Below are 22806 nucleotides of genomic sequence, written 5' to 3'. Positions count from 1 at the left end.
TCCCACACCTAGCGGTTCTTTCCCACGTGGCCGCTACCGGACCCTCTCCGCGCCAGCCTCCGCTCTTGCTTTCCCGCACCTTCTCCATCCGTCCGTCCATCCGTCCGTCCGCCCGCCGCCCCGGCTCCCCTTCCGCACCTGCAGACGACGCTCTCCCCATCGGCCCTGTCTTCCCTCCTCACTTATCTTTCTCCCCTCCGTGCCCACCACCTGGCGACTCCTTTTTAAAAATAAGTAGCTGTTCGGTGTTACCAGACCACACAGGGAAGGCACGTCCCGGTGGCTCAATCGGGTGAGCATCCAATGCTTGATTTCGGCTCAGGTCACAATCTCAGGGTCATGAGATCGAGCCCGCGTCAGCTCTGCACCGAGAGGGTCTGTGTGAGAGTCTCGGGGTCATGAGATCGAGCCCGCGTCAGCTCTGCACAGAGAGGGTCTGCGTGAGAGTCTCGGGGTCATGAGATCGAGCCCGCGTCAGCTCTGCACGGAGAGGGGTCTGCGTGAGAGTCTCGGGGTCATGAGATCGAGCCCGCGTCAGCTCTGCACGGAGAGGGGTCTGCGTGAGAGTCTCGGGGTCATGAGATGGAGCCCGCGTCAGCTCTGCACCGAGAGGGTCTGCGTGAGAGTCGGGCGCGTCAGCTCTGCACCGAGAGGGGTCTGCGTGAGTCTCGGGGTCATGAGATCGAGCCCGCGTCAGCTCTGCACAGAGAGGGGTCTGCGTGAGAGTCTCGGGGTCATGAGATCGAGCCCGCGTCAGCTCTGCACAGAGAGGGGTCTGCGTGAGTCTCGGGGTCATGAGATGGAGCCCGCGTCAGCTCTGCACGGAGAGGGGTCTGCGTGAGAGTCTCGGGGTCATGAGATGGAGCCCGCGTCAGCTCTGCACCGAGAGGGGTCTGCGTGAGTCTCAGGGTCATGAGATGGAGCCCGCGTCAGCTCTGCACAGAGAGGGGTCTGCGTGAGAGTCTCGGGGTCATGAGATGGAGCCCGCGTCAGCTCTGCACGGAGAGGGGTCTGCGTGAGAGTCTCGGGGTCATGAGATCGAGCCCGCGTCAGCTCTGCACGGAGAGGGGTCTGCGTGAGAGTCTCGGGGTCATGAGATCGAGCCCGCGTCAGCTCTGCACGGAGAGGGTCCAGCTCTGCACAGAGAGGGGTCTGCGTGAGAGTCTCGGGGTCATGAGATCGAGCCCGCGTCAGCTCTGCACGGAGAGGGGTCTGCGTGAGAGTCTCGGGGTCATGAGATGGAGCCCGCGTCAGCTCTGCACCGAGAGGGTCTGCGTGAGAGTCTCGGGGTCATGAGATCGAGCCCGCGTCAGCTCTGCACCGAGAGGGTCTGCGTGAGTCTCGGGGTCATGAGATGGAGCCCGCGTCAGCTCTGCACCGAGAGGGGTCTGCGTGAGTCTCGGGGTCATGAGATCGAGCCCGCGTCAGCTCTGCACCGAGAGGGTCTGCGTGAGAGTCTCTCCTCTGCCCCCACCTCCTGCTTGTGCTCCATCTCTCTCTCTCTAAAATAAATAAATAAAATCCTTGGGGAAAAAAAAAACACACACACACTGAGAGAAGCATATCAAATTTTTAGGACCTTTTCTTGTATTTTGAGTCCTTAGTGGAAAGCATGTGTGCAGACTTCCAAAGGTGGAGAGGAAGTTTGATGTAGGAATCAGGAAAACTCCAGTGCCGACAACGGCTGCCTCGGCTGGACCCCTTCCCTTGAAGCACATTTGCAGCCCTTTCCTCGCGCCTCCGACGTGCTGTTGGATAACCCGCAGGCGGCAGGGCAGCGCTGGCGGAAGGGGTCGCGCTGCAAACCCACCGCACCGTGAGCCTCCCGAAGCAGGTCTGTCCGCCGTACTTCTTGGCAAGCACATCGTTATCCGGGGGTGCCCTGACCTGGGCCGACCAAGAAGAGTCCGAGATGGCTCCCCAGCCCGCACCCTGCAACCCTCCCACTGGGCGCTGCCTGCATGGGGCGGCTCTCGCCCACGGCCGGGGTGTCATCCGTTCTCCGCGCTCATAGGCTGGGGGCCGGGAGCCCCACCAACCCCCGTCCAACACAGCTTTTTGGCCCCTCCTGCTGTCCTATGGTCCGCTTCCCACACCCTACCTGGGAGGGCTTTCATGGGCAGATATGGCCCTGGAAGGACTGCTCTCAGGGTGTCGCTGCTCAGGCTGAGCTCTGACCCCTCTTCAGCGCCGTCCTCCTGGCTCTGGGCGTGCCGGGCTGTGGCTACCTTCCCTCCCTGTGACCGCTGTCCCTGCTTCTCCCTGAGGAACCTCAGGGACACCAGAAGCCTCAGCCCCGCTTTGTTCCCTACACTAAAATGACCCCGAGAGGTGTCCCTCGGCCACCCCTCAGAGCTTGCCCTCTCTGCCCCCCGGCTTCTGCTCACTCCACGTGGCTTTTCTCCCCACACAATCACCACTGGTACCTTTTCCTACGTCAATCCGGCCTTTTCTCTTTCCCGGGAGCATGCAACTCCGGCAGCACAGGATTCAGCCCGCGAACGAGTGCCCCGGAGCCCTTTCCTGCGTGAGCGGTGGCGAGGCTGAGCTTCCCGGGCGCCCCACAGGCCTCAGAGAAAGCCACGGCCGCTGCTGCCGGTGTGTCCTCGGCCTCTGGCCTCACACAGGGAGGCCCCTCGGACACGCCGCGCTGACCCGACAGGCCCAAGATGCCACGCAGGGGCTGAGGCCCTGAGCCGAGGCCTCTGGCCACATTTCCTCACATGCTGTCCCGCCGGAGGCCAGAGGACAGGCCCTCGCTTGTGCGGCCTCTTCCACAACTGGGCGTCCAACCCAGGACCTAGCGACCCACTGTGCCGGTCCCGTCCGCTGCTGTGACAGATCATAAACTCCATGGCCCGCAAGCCCACAGTCTTCTCCCTGCCAGTTCTAGAGGGCAGAAGCCTGAGGTCTTCCGCTCTTGGTGTGGACCCTCCTGGGTCCTCCTGGAGGCTCTGGGACAGCCGAGTCCTCACTTTCCGGCTTCTGACGGCTCTCGCTCCGTCATCATGGACCCTGTTCCCTCCTCTCAGTGTCCCCCTACCTCCCTCTTGTCAGGACAGGGGACAACACTGGGCTCCCTGTGGATCATCCAGGACTGTCCCTCTCAAGATCCTTCATCGAATCCAGTCTACAAAGTGCCTTTTGCCAAATACCGTCATATTCACAGGGTCCTATGGTTAGGACACAGAAGAGTCACTTCTGGGGCCATTATTCAGCCTTCCATCTGGCCCAGGATGCTGTGGGTCCCCCGCCCAGCCCACTAGCCCAGTGTGTCCCACGCGGACACTGAGCTGGGCCCTCCAATGCTCCTGGGGCCGATGGGGGACCCCTGCCAATGAAGTGCCAGCAGGCACACGGCTGAGCTCATGGCCCGCTGTTGTCAGCATGTCTGCAGAGTGCCCTGGCTAGAAAAGAGGCGTGGAGTCCCCTGGGGTCGAGTGACTGGGCCTCTGCGCAAGCTGCCAAGAACAGCACATTTCCACACTCACAGGGGCTTCTCTGGGTACGGCTCACTGGTCACACACCACATATGGGGGTTCGCAGACGGAAGGCAAAATAAGGAGGGAGCATGTGGGGATGGGGGAGGGGTAAGAACAGCATCTGAAGACTTCTGAAGGTATCAGAAAGGAAGGCTTTTTCTCTTTTTAAGCCAAGTCCTGGATGCAGGCGCTGACGAGACTCCAGGTCACGTCGGAATGAACGGCTGCGCATCTGAACTGCCCATCTGGAAGGTCGGACGCCGCGACCTTCCTGCCTAGACCACGAAGGAGGGCTGTGCATCGTTCTCGGCCACCAAGGGCTGACCTCGAGCGGCGAGGGGAGCAGCACGGCGTGCGGAAGGGACGCACGGAGGCTGAGGAGCCCGACATGGAGGCGAGGTCCTCGAGATCACGGGCACAGAGGGGTCCTTGGCGGAACCTGTTCCTTCCACTCCGTTCATAAGCCGGGAGGGAACCCGTCCTGGATGCTGAAGCTTTAAAGGGACACTATCCGTCACAAAGAACCAGCATTAGGAGCTGGAGAACTTTAATATCTGATGAGAAACCGCCTTCGGAGATGTCACCAAAGCTGTCTTCCTGGAATGAAACCCCTTCTTCCACAGGCACGAGCTTGGCAAGTAAAAATCCTCATTGCATTTTATTGTTTCTCAGTTCCCCAAAGCTGCTTGTGTTCATATATGTCAGAATTTCTGAGTTGTGGGAGTGGAGCCTGATGGGTTCCCCCATCAGCTCCATATTGGTTTGAAAGGCTTTACATAAGTTCCCACATGGCCCCAAAGCCCTGAGCTAGCACGGGGGAGGAGGCCCAAACCGAAGACCGCCTCAGGGACGATGGGTGTGTCTTCCCCAGCAGCTGCGGGAGCTCCCTAGACCCTGGCCTGACCCAGCAGGAGGATATGTGATTGGGGGAATTTTACAAAAACCCAGAACATCCCACAGATGGGTGACCGAGCCCACAGCACAGGGAGACCTTCTCCCATTACTTCTCTACACACCACCGTCCTCCCCGCAGGGGTGATTTTGAACCCAAACCACCCTCTACGCAAGGACTTGGCAGCACACTCTACCCCATCCTGGGTCACACAGCAGCGACCTCCTCTCTGCACCAATAACCACAGGGTTTGTCTGTCCAAACCCAAGTGCCCCAGAGCCCGAGTCCTCTGGGGAAGGAGGTGGCCCTGTACTCACCCTCCACGGAGGAGCGCAACGCAAAGCGGGAGGCTGGGGGTGCAGGACGGGCAGAGTGCCTGGGCCTGGGCCGGCGGACAGCCAGTCAGGGGAGGGGACAACACAAGGGGTTGAGGGAGGGTCCACGGCTGGGTGGGGCGGGTACAGCACTAGAAGCAAGGTCTGGAGGCCACACTCGGCACTCGCTCTGCGGGTGGGAAGTGGACAGTAGCAGGAAGCCCGATCCGGCCGTGCCCATCACCCCTAGTGAGAAGGAGCCCCATCGGGGTCACAGCGGCATCTCCAGTCTGTACCCTCTCCCCCTCGGGCACACGCAAAATGACAGTGGTTCATTCTAATGAGTCACTCCTACACTCTTATGCCGACTCTTAGAGTCCTATATCCCGAACCTCAAAACACGGGCTGTCAGGGGCGCCTGGGTGGCTCAGTGGGTTAAAGCCTGTGCCTTCAGCTCGGGTCATGATCCCAGGGTCCTGGGACCGAGCCCCGCATCGGGCTCTCTGCTCAGTGGGGAGGCTGCTTCTCCCTCTCTCTCTGCCTGCCTCTCTGCCTACTTGTGATTTCTGTCTGTCAAATAAATAAATAAAGTCTTAAAAAAAACACACACACACACACACACACACAGGCTGTCAGAGAAAAAAGTGATAAGTGCCGATAAAGATTTCCCGACAGTCTAAATCTTTCCCACCGTGCCAGTGCCCCATGAGCACAGATGCCCCGTGAGCGCCCTGTGAGCACGGACATGAGCCCCGTGCATGTCCGTTTACTAAGATCCTACCAGGTTGGACACCGTTTCCCACTTTTGCTGTGGGAGTGGGTCCTACAAAGTCTTGACTAAGCCACACATCAAAATTCATGCAAGATCTAGAAACATAAGACCTAGAAGTACAAAGTCATGCCCAACCCCCTGCTGTTTCCTGGGGTTTTCTGGGGCGAAGGCAGTTAGCCCTAGCTCCACTGTCTTTCCAGGTGCACCTGTCCTATTCCCGCAGGTAATTACAATCCCAGCTCACAGCGAGAGCTGAAGGTGTTCTAAAAATAAGGGCTCCTCTCTGCTTCCTCCGTCTGGTTTCCTTTCCTTGGCTTTATCTTCAAAGTCAACCAAAGAGAGTCACTTTAGCAAGTCCTGGGACAGGAATGTCTCCTGGGGCACTTCTGTGCATTTGCCCTGAAGGCTGTGGCCGGGATGCACCTCGGCGGTTGGCCAGTGGGCGGCTGAGGGAATGGGGGTCCCACAGGCCCCAGGGGGACCACGGGGCTTCCGACTGCCTTCTGGCCTCGTGGATACCTTTCCACGCACCGATGTGCCACATCTCTGGGCCTCCTCTGGCATTTTACTCACATTCCTGAGTAACGTGCTTTCTTTTATGTCCATATTTAGAAAGGGACTGTCTGTACTATACCTTGGACGTGAAAATACATTTGGAAATTAATATTATATCTAATCTTAGTTCTAGAAAGTTTGTGATTATCTGGGTCTTAAGTGTGAACAGGGGGACCCAAACGAGCAATTTTCTTAAGAAGTCTCTAGAGCATTTCCAGCGCAACCATTCCAAAATAGAGTCTTTCAAAGTAGAACCCCCTCCACCCCTTCCCCTTATAAACTCAGCCGCACATTTTAATGAGTCCGAGCTGCAAGCCCCTGGGCCTTGGGCTGGACGGTGCGGCCAGGATCGCCTCAGGGCAGAGTGTCATAGCTCCCGCGGACTGCAGGGTCGCGTCAGAGCAGGTCCCAGATGCGTGTTCTGGCTGCTGTCATCTGCAAATCCCAGGCCTGAACATACGACGCCCGAATCATTCCAGGGCCGTGAAGCCTGCCAGTCCCCTTCAGAGCCCTCTCTCCTCTGGCCACAGAAGAAAGCATGATGGCCAACGGCCTAAGTGCTCCCTCACAGATTCCGTGTTTTGAATCTTGCTAATTCCATATGGGTGAACAGAGCGGACCAAAGAAAGGACAACTCTCATCTGTCAGATGCCTGAGAGGGTCTGGGAGCGCCTCGACCCTCCCAGCAGCCCAGCCCTGGCCACGCTGGCTCAGGCCCGGGAGTGCTGACCCCAGAACGGCGTGAACTCCCTCCTCTGTTTTACCAGAGCTGCTTCTCCACCACTTACCTTCAACAGGACGGACCCGGAGATTAAAGCATCACTCTGAGTAACCTTAACAGAGATTAACTTCGGAAAAGCTGCTTTGTGGTAATAATACTAACCTGAAGCAGATGTGTACTCCGGAGGGCAAGAGAGGCCGACCAAAGAGGAGAGAAACTCTGTGTTTCCGAGCGCAGTGCAAAACTCCTTACAGAGAGGGTCCGGCCGAAGACGGCTCCGAGCAACACCCCAGGAGGCCAAGTGCAAACCCTCCCCTACGAGGCCCATCTCACTCCTCAAGCACTGAATGACTCGAGGATGGCATTAGCGTATGGCTGTCCCCGCACCGCAGCTGGGCACACAGGAGTCCGAAAGGATGGTGTGCCTGACGAGGCTGAGGGCAGAGCCGAGAGGCGCGCCAGGTGGCCCGGAGAAGGGGTGGCCAGCAGGGCCGGGGCGCATCCAGCGGCGGGTACAGGGTGTGGAGGGAGAGGAACACGGCCCCAGGGATCCTGAGGGCCCTTGCAAACCAAAGCTCGTGGAGGAGAGGCCGCCCTGTATTTTGTGCGTGGAATCAAGCAGGGCTCTCTGACCAGCGGTGTTCCTGCGACGCCCCTTCCCGGATCTCAAGAGATACATGCAAATGACCACAACAATATGCACTGGCCGAGGAAGATCGTTCTGACACCTGCTAAAGCCAGCGAGACAGCGACAAGACTGTTCACCAGGGCCCCGCGACGGGGTCTGGCAGCCCGGGAGGCAGACCGAGTTCACCTCAGATACAGGAAGAAGAGTTGGGGGGACTCACGGGCGAGGAGCCGAGCCCGAGGGTGCGCGAGGGCAGGGTGGTCTTCCTACACAGGCCTCGTCGGATTCTCGCTGCGGGCAGGGGGAGACCAGACGTCACCCTCGGGGCGGGGGGATAAGGAATTCCGGGCGCTGCAAGGACGACACAGGAGCCCAAGGTCAGAGCCCAGTCGCGAAGGGGACCGGGGGAACTGACTACAGTCTGGTGGAGGAGAGTCTTCGTCGGGCCCCTCTCGGGTGGTGTCAGACGCAGACCCTCGCCTGCTTGGGGAGAAACGGCAGGTCTGCGGGCACGGCGCACGCGGCTGCCATCGGAGCGCAGCGAGCAGGTGCCCGTGGCTACCGCGCCGCCGCCGCCGCCACCACGGCCCCTGCCGGCTGGGAGCCCGGGAGGCTTCCGACACAGCTGCAAACCAGACGCGATGAACCACATTTTATACTGAATATATTTGTGCCTCATGCATGGGCTTGATTAAATCACACTGTAGCTGAACAGACTATTTGTTGATAATTCCCACTCCAGCTTCATTTAATAGCTCTTCCCAGTGAAAATACATGGGCTAACGCAGCACGCGACACAACCCGGCGCCGCAGACACTCCAGCGGTGCGTCCCGGTGAGGCCGTCCTCGGCGCCCGGCCATCCGCAGCCCTCTGACAAGCCCAGAACCTTCGGGCCCAAGAGGAAGCTATTTCTGGCTAAAGGACTGGCTGCCGCCTCCACTCGAAACGGACCCGCCCTCGGTTCCCCACACTTCAGGGCAGCCCTTTCCCGCCGAGCCGCGGATGCACGGAACAGGCCACCCGCACCCGTTAACGAGTCTTGCAGCTCAAGCCCCAGATCTCTCTCTCCGCCTCGCCCCTGCCCCGGGGAGCTCCGGGCTCGCCTCCTGCTCACCGGCGGCCCCGCCACGTCTGAGCCCGGCCGCCCGCCTGCAGGCGCAGAGCACCGGGCGCGAGCTCGCCACGGCCGTCCCGTTCCGGTGCTTCTGAACCCGGGAAAAGCAGACCGAGACCGTTTCTGCCGGCCGCGGTGTGCGGTGGAGGACAGCACGAGGCTTCGGGTAAGACGGCGGGAAGGAGGTGACGCGCGCCCAGCGGGGAGAATCGCGGCGGTTTGGGGAGTCTTCACACATTTTTGAACAAGCAATATCTTGGGGGGTTTCTTCAGTGTAAGGAGAGCAAGTGTGGCATGAAATTGCTGAGGTACGGCACATGCCAAACGTGGCCACAGGAAATTAATTTTAGTGTGTTTAAAATAGAATAAATATACATAGGTAAAACAAGCAGATTAAATAATTTTTTAAATGATTTATTTATTTATTTATCTATTTGTTTATTAGAGACACAGAGAGAGAGATTGAGTACAAGCAGGGGGAGCAGCAGGCAGAGGCAGAGGGAGAAGCAGCCTCCCCACTGAGCCAGGAGCCCGATGTGGGCCTCGATCCCAGGAATGAGATCACGACCTGAGCCGAAGGCAAATGGCTTCACAGACTGAGCCCCCCGGAGCCCGTTCAATACTTATAAATATGAACTCTTTCTTGTGTTCTTCTCTGATTTTCGTTGTTGTCCTTGTGGTCTGAAAGCCACATAAAAATCAGGGTTCCCATAGAATTTTGGGGTGCATTTACTGAAAGTACCTGAAAATTATTTTAACTAGAAATGGTTTTCCGGGAAACCACCCAAGTTCTAGAAGAAGAGCTTACCTATCAAGCACCAAGAATAAGCCTTAATGTTTATCTTTCCAGGAAGCTTTCTTTTTCTATGACCAGAACCAACATCACTCCCAGGATCTGCTAAGAGTACCTGAGCATTGACTTTATTGGGACATTATGCTTCCCTTTAAAAGGAGGAGGCCATTGAAATATATTGAAATGTACACACAGGCAACACCTTGGTGACCTGCAACCATGGGAAATAGAAAGTAATTGGCAATTGACATAATTAGACTGTTTAAGTCAGGGATGCCAGAAATGTCACCCAGTAGGTTCCCTTCCCAGGTCTGCCTCTCTCACTAGACGTCCAGCTCATCGAGGGCAGAGGCCACACAAAGACCGCGGCCTACGTACCACTTGCTCAGCACAGTGTATGCTAAAATTCCTCATGTAAACAATTGAGCAAGTACAAAATTAGATGAAATTTTTCCGCTCAGCAGCCTACCACTCTTCCGTATTCCAGCTAAAGGACTTGCATTTTGTCGTCACCCACCCTCAGCTGTCTTCCAGTAAAAGTGTCAAAAATGATACGTAATCAAAGAGAACCGACTCCCTGGCTTTGGGGACTCCAGACGAAATAACCGTTCCTGACATGAACGGTCTTTGAGCACTGATACCTTTGACAAACTAGCAGATAAATCGTACTGGGTAAATAATATCACTTTTTATTAATTTAAAAACCATATCCCCCCCAAGCTCTTCCTAGTCAGCCCCTCTGAACTTCCACAGCCCCAAGCCAGGCTTTGGAGCTGGAGCGCGAGACCACTGGAGTCTCTCCTGGGAAGCAAAGGCTGAGCCCAGGAGGATGCTGTCCCGAAGCTCCTGAAATCGGGATGCGGTGCTGGGGTGTTTCCTGACTCTCGAAGCAGCCCTAGCTCAGGACACCATGGTTTTGGGGCCTGAACTGGTAAAGCATTCCTGGCTTGGTGCAGCTGACTCACAAGGTGATGTAAGATAAAGAAGAGGAGTATCGCCATCCAGCCAGACGCCGCGGACTCCATCTTAGCAAACGGGGCCGATCCTAGTGAATGACGGTGTACAAGGAGGCCTGGGAGAAGCGATCTCTGGCCTCTTCTTCCCCTAACTACAGAGGAAGGTCATCTAAACTGTTAATTACCAGGCCGAGCGTTTACTGAGACAGCACAAGCCATGGGTTCTACAGGCCACGGGGGCAAGCCCAGGCTCACACAGCACCGGGAGACAATGAGCACCGTGAAAACCATCACAAAGCCCAGCAAATATTCATCAGTATCCACAGCTAACAACTACTGACCAGCCGCGCCGCCATCCTGACTTTACGTTCGATAGCTTACGCTTACCGCTTTCACCCTGCGCGGCTGGAAGTCCTAGCCCATCTCACAGTGGAGGGGAAGGGGCTCATGGAGATGAAAAAGCCGCCACCTGCCATGAAAGATGGTGAGTGTAATATAAAGCCCAGATTCACCTGCCGTGGGTATGCGACGTTCGCCTGGAACATTCCAACTTCCGGAAGAGGTTCTCCAGAATAATTTTAGGTTGTGCAGCACCTTCCAAAATACTCCTCAGAGTAATTTCCTTTTAATAATTACAATAGCTTTCCTTCAAGTCCCATCTAATACATGGTAAACTCCAGTAACCGCATGACCCAGAAGGGCTATGATAATCACAGACGGCACACACTCTCGCAGCAAGAACTTCCTTTAAAACAGTCTAGGCGCGGGAGCACAGGCAAGTCCTTGGGTCTCCCTGGGCTCCGTTTCCTCATCTACAAAATGGACTGCTGAATCAGGAGCCAGTTACACCTTCCAGGTAGCTGCCGAGCCCCTCAGGCAGGGATGTCAATGCCCTTGAAATCCGGGTGAAGGTCAGACAGTGAAACCTGATATCTTTCTAGGACATGCACAAAGAAGTCTAGGAAAGATACCCAATTACCCTTTAGAAACCCCAAAAGTCATGCTTGCCAGAGTCAACAATCTGGCCATCTCAGATGGTGCAACACCGAGACACTCTAAAAATATTTAAACTGGAATTCATAAACTGTTCCCAAATCTGATTAAGTAATTGGCTTCTCTGTTGGCTAGGGATTAGCAAATGCTGGAGTCTAGATTCAAGTTAAATTTAAAAGCAAAGGGGCGCCTGGGTGGCTCAGTGGGTTAAAGCCTCTGCCTTCCGCTCAGGTCCTGGGGTCTTGGGATCCCAGGGTTCTGGGATCGAGCCCCGCATTGGGCTCTCTGCTCAGCGGGGAGCCTGCTTCCCTTCCTCTCTCTCTGCCTGCTTCTCTGCCTCCTTGTGATCTCTCTCTGTCAATAAATAAAAATCTTAAAAAAAAAAATTTAAAAGCAAGTATGAAAACATTAAGACGGAGTCTCTCCCTTAAGTCCATTTTAATGAAGATAATAGTATTTTCAACTTCAAGTAACCACTGTCACTTTCCTGTTTATGGCACTAGATTCTGAATTCAAAAAACAAATGTTTTCAATCTCCGTGTATATTTTACAAAATAAATATCACAGAAACAATGAAAAAATGTTTATTTTTACAAAATGAGCAATCTTTTTCATCAGTCCAAACAGGAAATATACATCTGTGCTAGTGCTTTATGTGTCCCATTACTCAAGCTCAAACTATTGACAGACCTCCCCCACCCCCTCCGAAATTTTAGATTTGGGGGGGAAGTGCTCCTTGGCCTACAATATGCTATGGATATGCAAGTGCATAAACAGGCTTCTCTGGAAAAAGATGGAGAGGCAGCTGGGCAGGAAGATGGAACTTGCTGGACAGAAGCACAGGGTCAGCCACTTATTAGATCCCCCACTAGGTGGAGGCATCATGAGGCCAGGACTTCCAGGACTTGCGGTTTTGGATCTACAAGGCTGAGAAAGGGGCTGAACACACAGCAGGCTTTTAAAAAGCAATTGCAGAACGAATTAGTTGGCAAGTTTCCGGCAAAATCCTGTTGGGGGCAGGGGAGGCTGAGTCTCCCATCAGTAGAATGAAGACCGTAAAACATGCTTATCTGAGTTTTCATAAGAGACAGGAGAATGCATGTGTAGAGAACAGAGCACTGCGGCCGAGCGGACCATCCCTCTCAGCACTTCTCTCCAGCGCCCACCATCCCGGTCACAGGAAGGGCTCGCCAATTCCGCGCTGATCCGGGAATGTGATAATCCTCTCTGGTCCGGAACAGACCTTCTGCCTATCCCCTGGTGTGTCTATGATTTTTGGAAATTTTGTTTTCACATTGAAGAAACTTCTCTTCCATCCCCCTCTCGGTTTCCCATTATGTTGTTTTTTTGAGGCACAAACCCAGTTCTCCCCGCTAAACCCCAACACCGGAGCGGAGTGTATCGCGCTGATGGGATTCCTGACCGTCCACCAGTTCAGCCCAGTATCAACTTGCTGCCGGTGTCTACTGCTGGTCTTCCTGCAGAGCACTGGGGGTTTGCCCACCTGTGTGCCTCCCACTGGCAAGGACAATAAATGAAACAAGGGGTTGTATAATAAACCTGGCGTTTTGAGGAATAAAAACTTATTGGGCATAGAGCTAAACAGTATTCTGGCTTTCTGTTCTTATCAACTTTAGCTTTTTAAAAAGTGCCTGAGGGGTGTTTGGGTGGCTCGTGGGTTATAGCCCCTGCCTTCGGCTCGGGTCATGATCCCACTGGGATCAAGCCCCGAATCGAGCTCTCTGCTCAGCAGGGAGCCTGCTTCCTCTCTCTCTCTCTCTGTCTGCCTCTCTGCCTACTTGTGATCTCTGTCTGTCAAATAAATAAATAAAATCTTAAAAAAAAAAAAAGTGCCTGAGATCCAGGAAGATGATTTATCTCACCAACTCGTGTTTAATTTCTGTCAATGTGAAATTCAAGGCAAGACCTCCCCCATTATTTGATTAGCAGTTGTATTTGTTTGAAAAATATGTTCTACCCTCAGAAAGCAGCCACAAAGAGCCTATCTGGTCCAAATCTGATTTAGTGATACCATAACAGAAACTTTTTCCACAAGCAATTCCCTGTTGCATTCACGCCTATTCCAGAGCTTTGCCTAAAGACCTGGTAATTGTAACAACCCATGCCTGTATCAAATATCATGGCAGCCGGGACAAAGAAATCCCAGAGGAAAAATGTCACATTGTTCCAATTCATTTGATTCCTTAGAAACAAGTCAAAACTGAGATAGGTGCCAGCCTTTGGTAAAGGCCAGGGCAATGTCAAAGGGAAAGGCTGGGCGGTGTGGCCAGCCCCTCCCCCCACATCACAATGTGTCTCTCTCCCCCCCCCCCCCTCTTTCACTTAAACACGTTCCACCGTTTGGTCATCTATAGATTCAGCAGTGTAATCTGGACACCGGGACAAAGAGAACAAAAACAAAACACAGCAGAGAACGGTCCACAGTGACTTTGGAAACCCGAAGATGACAAGATGAGGGACAGGAGAAGAGGACACAATTTTCAGGGTCCTTGGGTCTCAGGGCGAATCTCTGTCAAACCCGGGGCTGCAGGGAAGCTGCACCAGGCACTTGGGTCCTGAGCACCGTTTCAGACTGGCCGGTGTCGACTGGGATGTTACAGATACGGGCGACGCTACACTGATTTCCAGTACACCAGCATCTGCCCCTACGGTAGCACTTCGTGGCTGGGGGCCACCGAAAGACAAACCCACCCCCAGCCCTCGACCCACGGCCGGGGGGGCGCCGCGGAGGTTCTGTCCGTGGGAGCTCGGAGGTGCCCCCACGGGGCCGCGGTCCGGCTGCACGGACCGAAACGCCCTCCCCACCCCGAGCACTTATCTGGGCACCGCGACCGCTCCGCAACCTGCGCGGCCCCGAGAGCAAAATTAGTTAGAAATCCCACAGCGGAGGGTTAAGCCCCCGATGAGAACCCGAGGGCCGGTCCAGTACGGCGAAGTCCCAACAACGGCGTTCGGTCCGGTGAACACCGGACGGGCTCTCCGACAACTTCAACTCCCTGACCTGAGTCGGTGCGTCCCGCGCATGTGACAATAGAAAGGGCTCGGGATGGCCCCACGCCCGCAGCATCCCCCGGGCGCGGCGGGACCTGGGTGCCTGCGCGCCCCGGGCGCCACGGCGCTTACCTCGAGTCGGCTGAGGCTGGAGCTCTTGGAGCGCGACTTCTTGCGCAGGTACACGGAGAAGAAGCGGCGCACGGTGAACTTCTTCATGCTCAGGTCCATCGCCCCGCGCCCAGCCCGCAGCAGCCGCAGGCCCGGAGGACGCGCATTCCCGGCGCATCCCAGGCGCGCGGGGTCAGGTCCGCGGGCGGGTGCGCGCCGCGGGGGAGCCCGGTGCGGCGGCCATCGGCGCGGGGCGCGGGCTGCGGGCACAAAGGGCAGGCCGAGCCGGCCGCCGCGGCCCGGGCTCCTGCGCTCCCTCCTCCCGCGCTCCTCCGCCTCCTCCCCCTCCTCCTCCCGCAGCCTGCGAGGACCAGCCCCAGCCCGCCCCGCCCCACCCCGCCCTCAGCCCCTCCCGCCAATCAGTGCCGCCGCCCCAGCCGCTTCCCCTCGTCCTCCGCCTCCTCTTCCCCCCTCCTGCTTCGAGGCTGCTGAGGCGGTGGCCGATGCTCTGCAAGGACCAGCCCCGCCCCGCCCAGCCCCGCCCACAGTCACTACCGCCAATCAGATGCTCCCTCCTCCCCCTCCTCCTCCTCGTCCTGCCGCTGGGCAGCCGCAGCTGCCGCCACCGCCCCGCCCCACCCCGCCCACCGTCACTACGCCCAGTCAGATGCTCCTTCTTCCCCTCCTCCCCCTCCTCCTCCTCCTGCCGCTGCTGCTGCGGCCGCCAACGCCCCTCCCGGCCCCGCCCACAGTCACTACCGCCAATCAGAAGCTCCTTCCTCCCCCTCCTCCTCCCGCTGCTGCTGCTGCAGCCAACGCCCCGCCCCACCCAGCCCCGCCTCGCCCCGCCCACAGTCACTACCGCCAATCAGATGCTCCCTCCTCCCCCTCCTCCTCCTCCTGCCGCGCCGCCGCAGACGCCACCGCCCGGGACGACCAGCCCCGCCCGGGCCAGCCCCGCCCCTCCTCGCTCTCCGCCACTGCCGCCAATCAGCAACCGCACATCCCAGGCGTTCCCTCCCCCTCCTCCTCCCGCCCTGAGAGGACGAGCGCAGAGCCACCCGGCCCCGCCCCGCCCACTACCACCAATCAGCGCCTCCGACGCGCCTCCCCGCCGCCTCGCTCGCTCCGAGGACTCCCGGCGCGCTGCCCCGCCCCCGCCCACACCCGCACCCGCACCCGCACCCGGCGGCCTGGGAGGCGCGCGCCGGCCGAGCCCCGCGGAGGAGCGCTGCGGCCTGCGGGGCGGGCGGGCGGCGCCGGCCTGGTGTGCTGCCCCGCGGCCCGGCTGGGCTGTTTTCTGGCTCGGGGGCGTCCCTACGGTTTTTCCCTTAAGACAGCCACAGGCACACGGGGGCTCAGTGCTCTGCGGTGCCGAGCAAAACTTCTGTCCATTAGCGGACATTTCCGGAAAACGAAACGAAATCCGAGGCTCCGGGAGCCTCGGCCCGCGCTCTGCACCTCTCCCTGCCCCGGGGCGCCCGGCCCCGCGGGTCCAGCCGTCGCCACCCGGTGCACGGACCCCCACGCGGTCTGGGGCAGCCGCCCCTGGGAGTGCTCGGAGCACGAGACGTCCGTCCTCCACGACCTCCGGCTCTGTCCGGACGGCGACTGACCAGGCCCCGCAGTGCCTGGAGGCAGGCTCTGGAGGCAGCTGCTGGCTGCAGCGCTGGAGGGGATTTGCCTTAAAGGGGAACACTGTTTTCTAGAAATGCTCAGCAGAGATCTTGGAGCTCTGAGCTCCGTGCGGCCTCTTCTGTTGGTGCGTTGTGTTCAAAATAGGGTCAGACGAGGTCAGTGCCCGGTCACCAACCCCCTAGAAGGTCAGAAACATTCCTGCGTGCGGTACCGTGTGACAAATGCGGATGCCGCAGGCTGGGCAGTGGTGAGCACGGAGTTCAGAGGGGCCGCTTGCTTGGAGAGCTTGGGCACACTCACGCTCTGTGTCCCCAGCGTGCATCTCCAAGATGAAAATATGCATGTGGAAACTGGTTCCTGCTTCCCGCAAGGGTTCTGCGGGAGGGCGATTATCCCCACTCTGGGAAACAGCTTCTTACCACCTAAAGACTCCCCTTCTCCCTGGCTGCCCTTGAGGCATCTTGGTTCCACACAGAGGCAAAGACGGGCCAGACCTATGCCAGGCTGCAGCTAAGCTCAGGCAGAAAGCCGCTGACTGACCGGACATCGGCTTGTCCCAGCCCCTCGAATGAGGAGGGGGCCGGCTCTAGCGAGTTTCACTGGGGGAGCCGGCGGGAGTACCACATGCCAACTGTGACATCTCAGGGCCATCCTGGTCACAACAAAACCCTCTGGTGGGCCTCGATCAGGGCTTGGGTTTTACCACAAGAGCATGCTGACCTGGTGTAACCGAACTGGAAAGGAAATATCTTATGGGGCATGCACCATCCCCCACATTTGAGTGCAAACTGTTCAATTGAACTTGGAGTCTCAAAAGGAAAAAAAAAATATTCATATTTTCAACTGGAGAAATAACTTCATTGCTAAAACATTTCCATTTGCCTTTATCTTTAACCTGGTGAAGTAAGTTTATCAAAATCTCTAAGAATCATTCACCACCACTTCCGGTGCTAAGACAATGACCACCTCCAGGCCACGGTCAGACCACCCTGATACCCAGAGGCATCCCTCCCAAATCCTGGGGGAAAGGGGGAGCTCATTAAGGCCCCTGTCCTGATGGTGGGGATGGAGCAGGGAGCAAGCTCCACAGCCTCCAGGTGACCTTGAGTTTTTCCCTGCCCCGAACACAGAAGCCCGACATTGCATTCTATCCTGCTGCAGCCTAAAAGCGAGTGCTGGCCACAGCAGTCACCTCGGTCCCACGAGTGGTCACCTCGTCCCACGAGTGGTCGCAGACACCTCCTGGTGCCTGGGGCCATACTCAGCCCTAGGGACACAAAGATGACTGCGACCCAGCTCCTGACCACAGAAGTTCACAGCCCCATGAAGAGAAGGTGAACAGAGAGACAACCACGGTGCAGTTTTTAATGCGACGCGAAAGAAATGGGTAAGGAGATGCTACACGGACGGAGATGAATGAGAAGCCGGCCCCAGCTGGAGGTGGGGTGACCCCCACGGGTAAGGAGCCATGTTTCCTGGGCAAACAGAGGAGGTAGGGTCCCAGCTTGTAGAAGAATGGGGTTATTGGGAATTTAGAACAAAGAGAGGTTTCATGATTGATTAATGAAAATTGAGTTCTACCAAGTCCCCAGGACACCTGAGGCATCCAATTTCAGAACTTCAGAACAATAACTAAGGTCTGGTCCACCCTGGAATTCCCCTTCCTTGAGAACAGAACACGCTCTGGACAGGAAGGAGAGGAAGGAAGGTAACTCGGGCCAGATCTGCATTGTCATCGCCTTCCTTTCCCTTCCCCCGAACGACTGGGTAGGGGCCATGCCGCCTCCTTCACGGCAAGCCCTACCCCAAGAGCTGTGATTTGTTGTGGACACTGGTCAGGTCTGAGTTCTAGAGAGTCCGGATGGCCATGCTCTGGGGAGGCCTGGGGATGGGGGGAGCTGTTCACTGAACGGATCTGTGTTCATGGGGCTTGCAGAGGAAGGACGCAAGAGAGTTTTTTACAGACCAGGTGTGGCCATGTGATAAAGGGGCTAGTCTGGGGGTCCCTGGGATGCTGTATGGAGCAGAAGCGTGCAGCACCAGGCCCAGGGCTAAGGCAAGAGTTCTAGTAACTCCCAAATCCGGAGGCCTCTGTCCTGTAAGTGCGTGCAGCTGCAGCTGTGAAGAAGACAGGACAGCTGTCCATGAGAGAAGGGGTCAGAGTGAGGCCACCTGTGTGCAGACCGCTTCCAGCGAGTCTGTCCTCTGCCTGGATCGCCTCCTTCCCACTCTGAGCCTCCCAGGCTGAGACAGCCTCAAGCCGGCAAAGAGACTGTGAGTCCGGTCAGTCAGTAGGACTGGAAATACTAATGTCTTAATCAAGTATTTAAAACTGAAAACAAACATGATCGTTATTTGGGAGTGGGAAGAAAACTCTACGTGAACTGACAAGACTCCCCGTCGTTCACTCTGATAAGTACTGCAAGGTGTGTTTCGATCCCATCACAAGCTGCATTTGGTCAACAAACCAGGTACAAGTCAAGAACGGGGTCCAGGCTCCATTTATAACAGTGAGGGCCTCAGAGGACGGAGGTCACCCACTCAGTAGGGGTCCCGCAGGGCTGCACCCTCAGTGCAAGGTGAACGGAAATCACCCCCCTTGCAGACCCGGGCTCACGCCTGAGTGCTGGCACTAACCAGGCAGGACCTCGAGAGCGAGAATGACCCCCTGAGCATCCAGGTGCACACACACCCTTACATAGGCCCGTGGCCCTTGTGCACCTCCCGTGTCATCTGAAAACAGCAGCAAAAACTCCAGTGGTCTTGACTACTTCTTACCCAAGGTGCCTGGTGGAAACACACAGCGATGCTCTCTAGAGAGACCCGCATTAAACCCAGGCTCCGGAGAAGCCCTCCGGACGCAGTTCCAGGGAATGTGAGCTCACGGTCACTGCACTCGAGTCCAGGGCACCGGGTGCCAGCAAAACCAGAAGGACCGCTGCCCGCGGGACCAGATGGGAACTCCGCCTACAGGATTTATGGGATGTAGAATGTAAAATGGTGGAAGAAAGAACAAGACGCTCCTGGAAATGTACCCGTGTACATGGGCCTGGCCTGCGTGTGAACATCCGAGAGCAGACGTGGAGGGCAGGGGTCGGAGCAGCTGTGTGGGTGCTGCTGGGGCCGCTCGTGGGACGCACGGGGGATGGGAAGTATCCGAATCCCAGCCACCGTCCCACTGTGACTTGACCTGAAACTCTGATCCTCTAGCACAGGGTTCTCAAGTGGGGCTGACTTTGTCCTCTGGGGGACACTTGGCAAGGTCTGGGGACAGGTGTAGACAGCTGGAGACACGGCTGGGGGGGGGGGATGGGAGGAATGCCTCAGAGGCAGAGGCCGGGGGTGCAGGGCACAGGACAGCCCCTCAGGGTCCGAAATGCCCAAGGGCCAAGTCTGAGAATCGTAGTGAGCTCAGCGGCCCATGGTGGGGGGAACATGTGCTCCTTCCTCACAAGGCTGTCACCTACAAATGTGGCAGCTTTGTGCAGTTAAAGCAAAATGTGGAAGCAAATTGTAAACTGCTCATCAAAGTTTTTATTTGCTAAAATCCTAGAGTTTCACACAGAAAGCTAGCTGCATGGCTGGGGAAGCAGTAGACCCCCACGTCTAGCATTTTTATCTGAAAGCTTTCCGTTGAACGACACTGTCCTCCGTGGCTGCAACCATTTACCCTGTAAGCGGGGAGGCAAGAATTACCTTCACTCCCGCACTGCTTTCTTCCCGAAGTCTAACGACGCACAGACACCTTCGTGAGACTTTCTCAATATTTGTCACGTCTCCCCTTCTTTCCGGCCCTGCTCTCGGGGACGTGGTTTGGGGCCATCAGTTCTTGCCAGAATACGGTGATCTCCGGCTAGACGGCATCCCTCCCAGCCCATCCACACTCCAGCTCCTAAAATGGCCTTTCTAGAAGCAAACTGGGTCGTGCTACCCCGTGTACCCCACGTGTCCGGGTGGTCCAGGAGAAGCGCAAACCGGAGCAGAGCAGCTGTGCCATCCCGGGTCACCGTTCCCTGTCCTCACTCTGCCCTCCTTCCTGCCCCAGAGCGCGGGCTGGGCCGCGCGGACACACTGTGTGAACGTGGCTTCCCAGGTCTCCACCACACTGTGGGTGCCACGGTCACTGCCCGGGACGCCGTCCTGCTCCACCCACAGGCCGCACCCTCCCCGCTTCCTGCCGCAGGCCATGTGAAGGTGTCTTCCCCAGGCTCCCCGTTCTCCTCACAGAGCCAGACGATGACTCTCAGCTTCTCTGTCTGCCTCTCCCACCAACGTGGAAGCACGTGGGACAGCCACCATTGGTGGCCCTTCCTGCAGGTTTGTTTAAAGGGGTGTTATAGTGACTGCGTTGGGAGGTCTGCTGGTTATCAGAGCTGGGCCATTTTTACTATTTCATCTGTAAAACACACTTACAAAATCCGCAGAATGGATGCAATGAATCCCATCTTACGAGGCTCCAGGAGCTGAACCTACTGCCTAAACTTACACGAGAGGAAAAGGTCCAGATGAGATCCGCCCATCAGTGAGAGCCCAACAACGGGCCCACAATTATACAGGTGTGCCTCAAAAGAAATCAGATAAGGGACTGGCAACCAAGAGGGTGACAGGCTAGATTCTCATTTCCCTAGACAATTATAGTCAGGCAAGAAATGCCATAAGGCCAACATCCTGTAGACAGAGCATCTCACAGACAGAAGTCCGGACAGTGGCCTCCACAGGCCTCCTCACATCTGTGGGGACAGACGCTGGGAGTGCCTTGGTGCCGAATGGCTAGTTCTCCTGTGAAAGGTCAGTTTACTCATGAGACAACATGGGGAGTCCTGTTACATGAAACAGTGTTGAGAGCCAAGGGACCCTAGCATGTGGCCAAGAGAACTCTGGACACGTTTCATGTAGAGGCGTTTTCTGCTCATCAGGAGGGGGTGGGGGAAGGACCATTCCTTATCGGGAGGTGACAGAATGTGTAGAACCTCTGGGTTTGACCCTGCTAGTGTTCCCGCGTAGTTTGTTATGGGTTGAACTGTGTCCCTTTCTAAAAAGGTACACTGAAGCCCTGACCCCCCGCCCCTAGAATGTGACCTGGTCAGAAAACAGGGTTGTTGCAGATGTCATTAGTTAAGATGAGGGCATATAGGAGTAGGGTGGGCTCTAATTCAGTGTGACCGGTGTCCTTGTAAGGCCACGTCACAACGGAGGCAGAAATTGAAGCAGTGCCACCACCAGCCCATTGAAGAGGTGAGGAAGAAACCCCCGACGTGTGTCGGGGGGCATGGCCCTCGGCACCTCGTATCAGACCTCTGGCTTCCAGAAGTGCGAGACGACACGTACGCGCCATTTCCGGCCACCGCTGTGTTGTGCTTTGTTCTGGAGCCCAAGGAGATGAACACACGCTTCTCCTTCCGCGGCCATCGCAGGGAGCCTCCGTGAGGGAGGCGGCCAGGGAGCGGGCTTCCGAGGGAATGAGCATTTGGTCTGACAGATGTGAGAAAACCTGGCTGCGAACAGAGAAACGGGGGCTATCTCTTGTGAGTCTGAGCCCACACATAAATTACAGAGGGACACTGAGAGGAAGGGAGTTAGCAGGAAAGAGGAAACAGGTGAACACTATAGCAGGAAGGGTTTCTGTAACTTAAAAAGGAAAAAAAAAATAGAATCCTCAAAATAGAAATGTCCCTCAAGACCTGGAATGGGTACAAAGGAGAATGTGCAATGTCTGCCAGAAGTTCTTCTTAGCAAAAATAGTCATCTTCTAAACAATATTTCATAGACATCTACAGCATTGCAAACACTACGTACCTCTACTAGAGATGGGAACTAGATGCACACATGAAGGAAACTCTCAGAGACACTGAAAGCCAAGGCTTTGATCCCCCTGGCAATAGTCCCTTTGGTATGTCTTCCTCATCAGAGAACCACAGGAGGAGGCTGGGGTGGGGGCCGGGCGCCAAGCTTGGTCACATGACGGATTATATATGCAGAGAGAACCTTCCCGAGACATAGAAACATGCTGGCTAGAATGAGAAGAAAATCCTCTTTTTTAAAGCATGGTTGATCCAATAGTGAGTAGGAGAACAAAAATGTAGGCAAAAACTGAGGCTAAGAAGATGTGCGTGAAGAGGGAGCCATGTTTGTCGATCCCTGTAATCCAGACCTGAGTTTCAGCAGGGTCTGAAGAACGGGACATGGAGAGGGCCTGGGGCTGTGCAGGGTGGGAGGTCAGTTCAGGGTCACTCTGCTGAAAATCACAGTCCACACAGAGCAGACTATAGGGGGAGAGCGGGAGAGCCTCCCTCTGGGAGGAGACTTGCTTTTTCAGCTGTGAGCTCCGGAAACGGCAAAGGACAGAGATTCTCCTGTCAGTCTCCTGCCACTCATAGTTAGACCTGTTCCAGGCCAAAATTCACACTACCAACCTGAAAAACTCTAAGCCAAACATTTACTTTTTAATGGTCTCAGATTGTACCATCCTGAGGACCAGGCAAAAGCAAACACAAGTACTCTCAAGGAAGTACTTTAAACACATCTCAGAGCTCAAACAGAGAACATTCTAAGGAACGTGGCTTGCAGCCATAAACTGTAGCCTACACAAGGAAACAGCTACCATGAGCAAGAGTCAGCAGACAGAGTAAGTAGCAGACTCAGACCTGAAACGCGCAGAGGTATGAGTGGCATAAAAGTTGTTTAACCTATTTAAAACACAAAAAGAAAGATAGAAAGCATGACAAGGAAACTAGAGATTACAAATGATCAAGCAGATCTGTTAACATTAGTAGAACTTTAAAAATTAAAATGCAGGGGCGCCTGGGTGGCTCAGTGGGTTAAGC

At 56.1% G+C, this 22806-nt stretch overlaps 1 protein-coding gene across 5 annotated transcripts in view; it reads right to left on the bottom strand.

Annotated features, from left to right (window-relative positions):
• Window positions 1-22806, bottom strand: part of RPS6KA2 (ribosomal protein S6 kinase A2) — a 303443-nt gene that overhangs the window by 134367 nt on the left and 146270 nt on the right. The window contains exon 1 of one of the 5 annotated variants that reach the window (XM_032338509.1): window positions 14366-14694. The exons of the other annotated variants lie outside the window; for them this stretch is intronic. Within the exon in view, the coding sequence (XP_032194400.1) occupies window positions 14366-14464 (99 nt within the window). The 5' untranslated portion in view covers window positions 14465-14694. Of the gene's footprint in view, window positions 1-14365; window positions 14695-22806 lie in introns of those variants that run through there. 5 annotated transcript variants of the gene reach the window in all.

This window comes from Mustela erminea, chromosome 4 (assembly GCF_009829155.1).
Source record: "Mustela erminea isolate mMusErm1 chromosome 4, mMusErm1.Pri, whole genome shotgun sequence".
Lineage (NCBI taxonomy): Eukaryota > Metazoa > Chordata > Mammalia > Carnivora > Mustelidae > Mustela > Mustela erminea.
The sequence above is the reverse complement of the archived record's forward strand: the minus strand, read 5'-3'. Positions and strand labels throughout refer to the sequence as shown.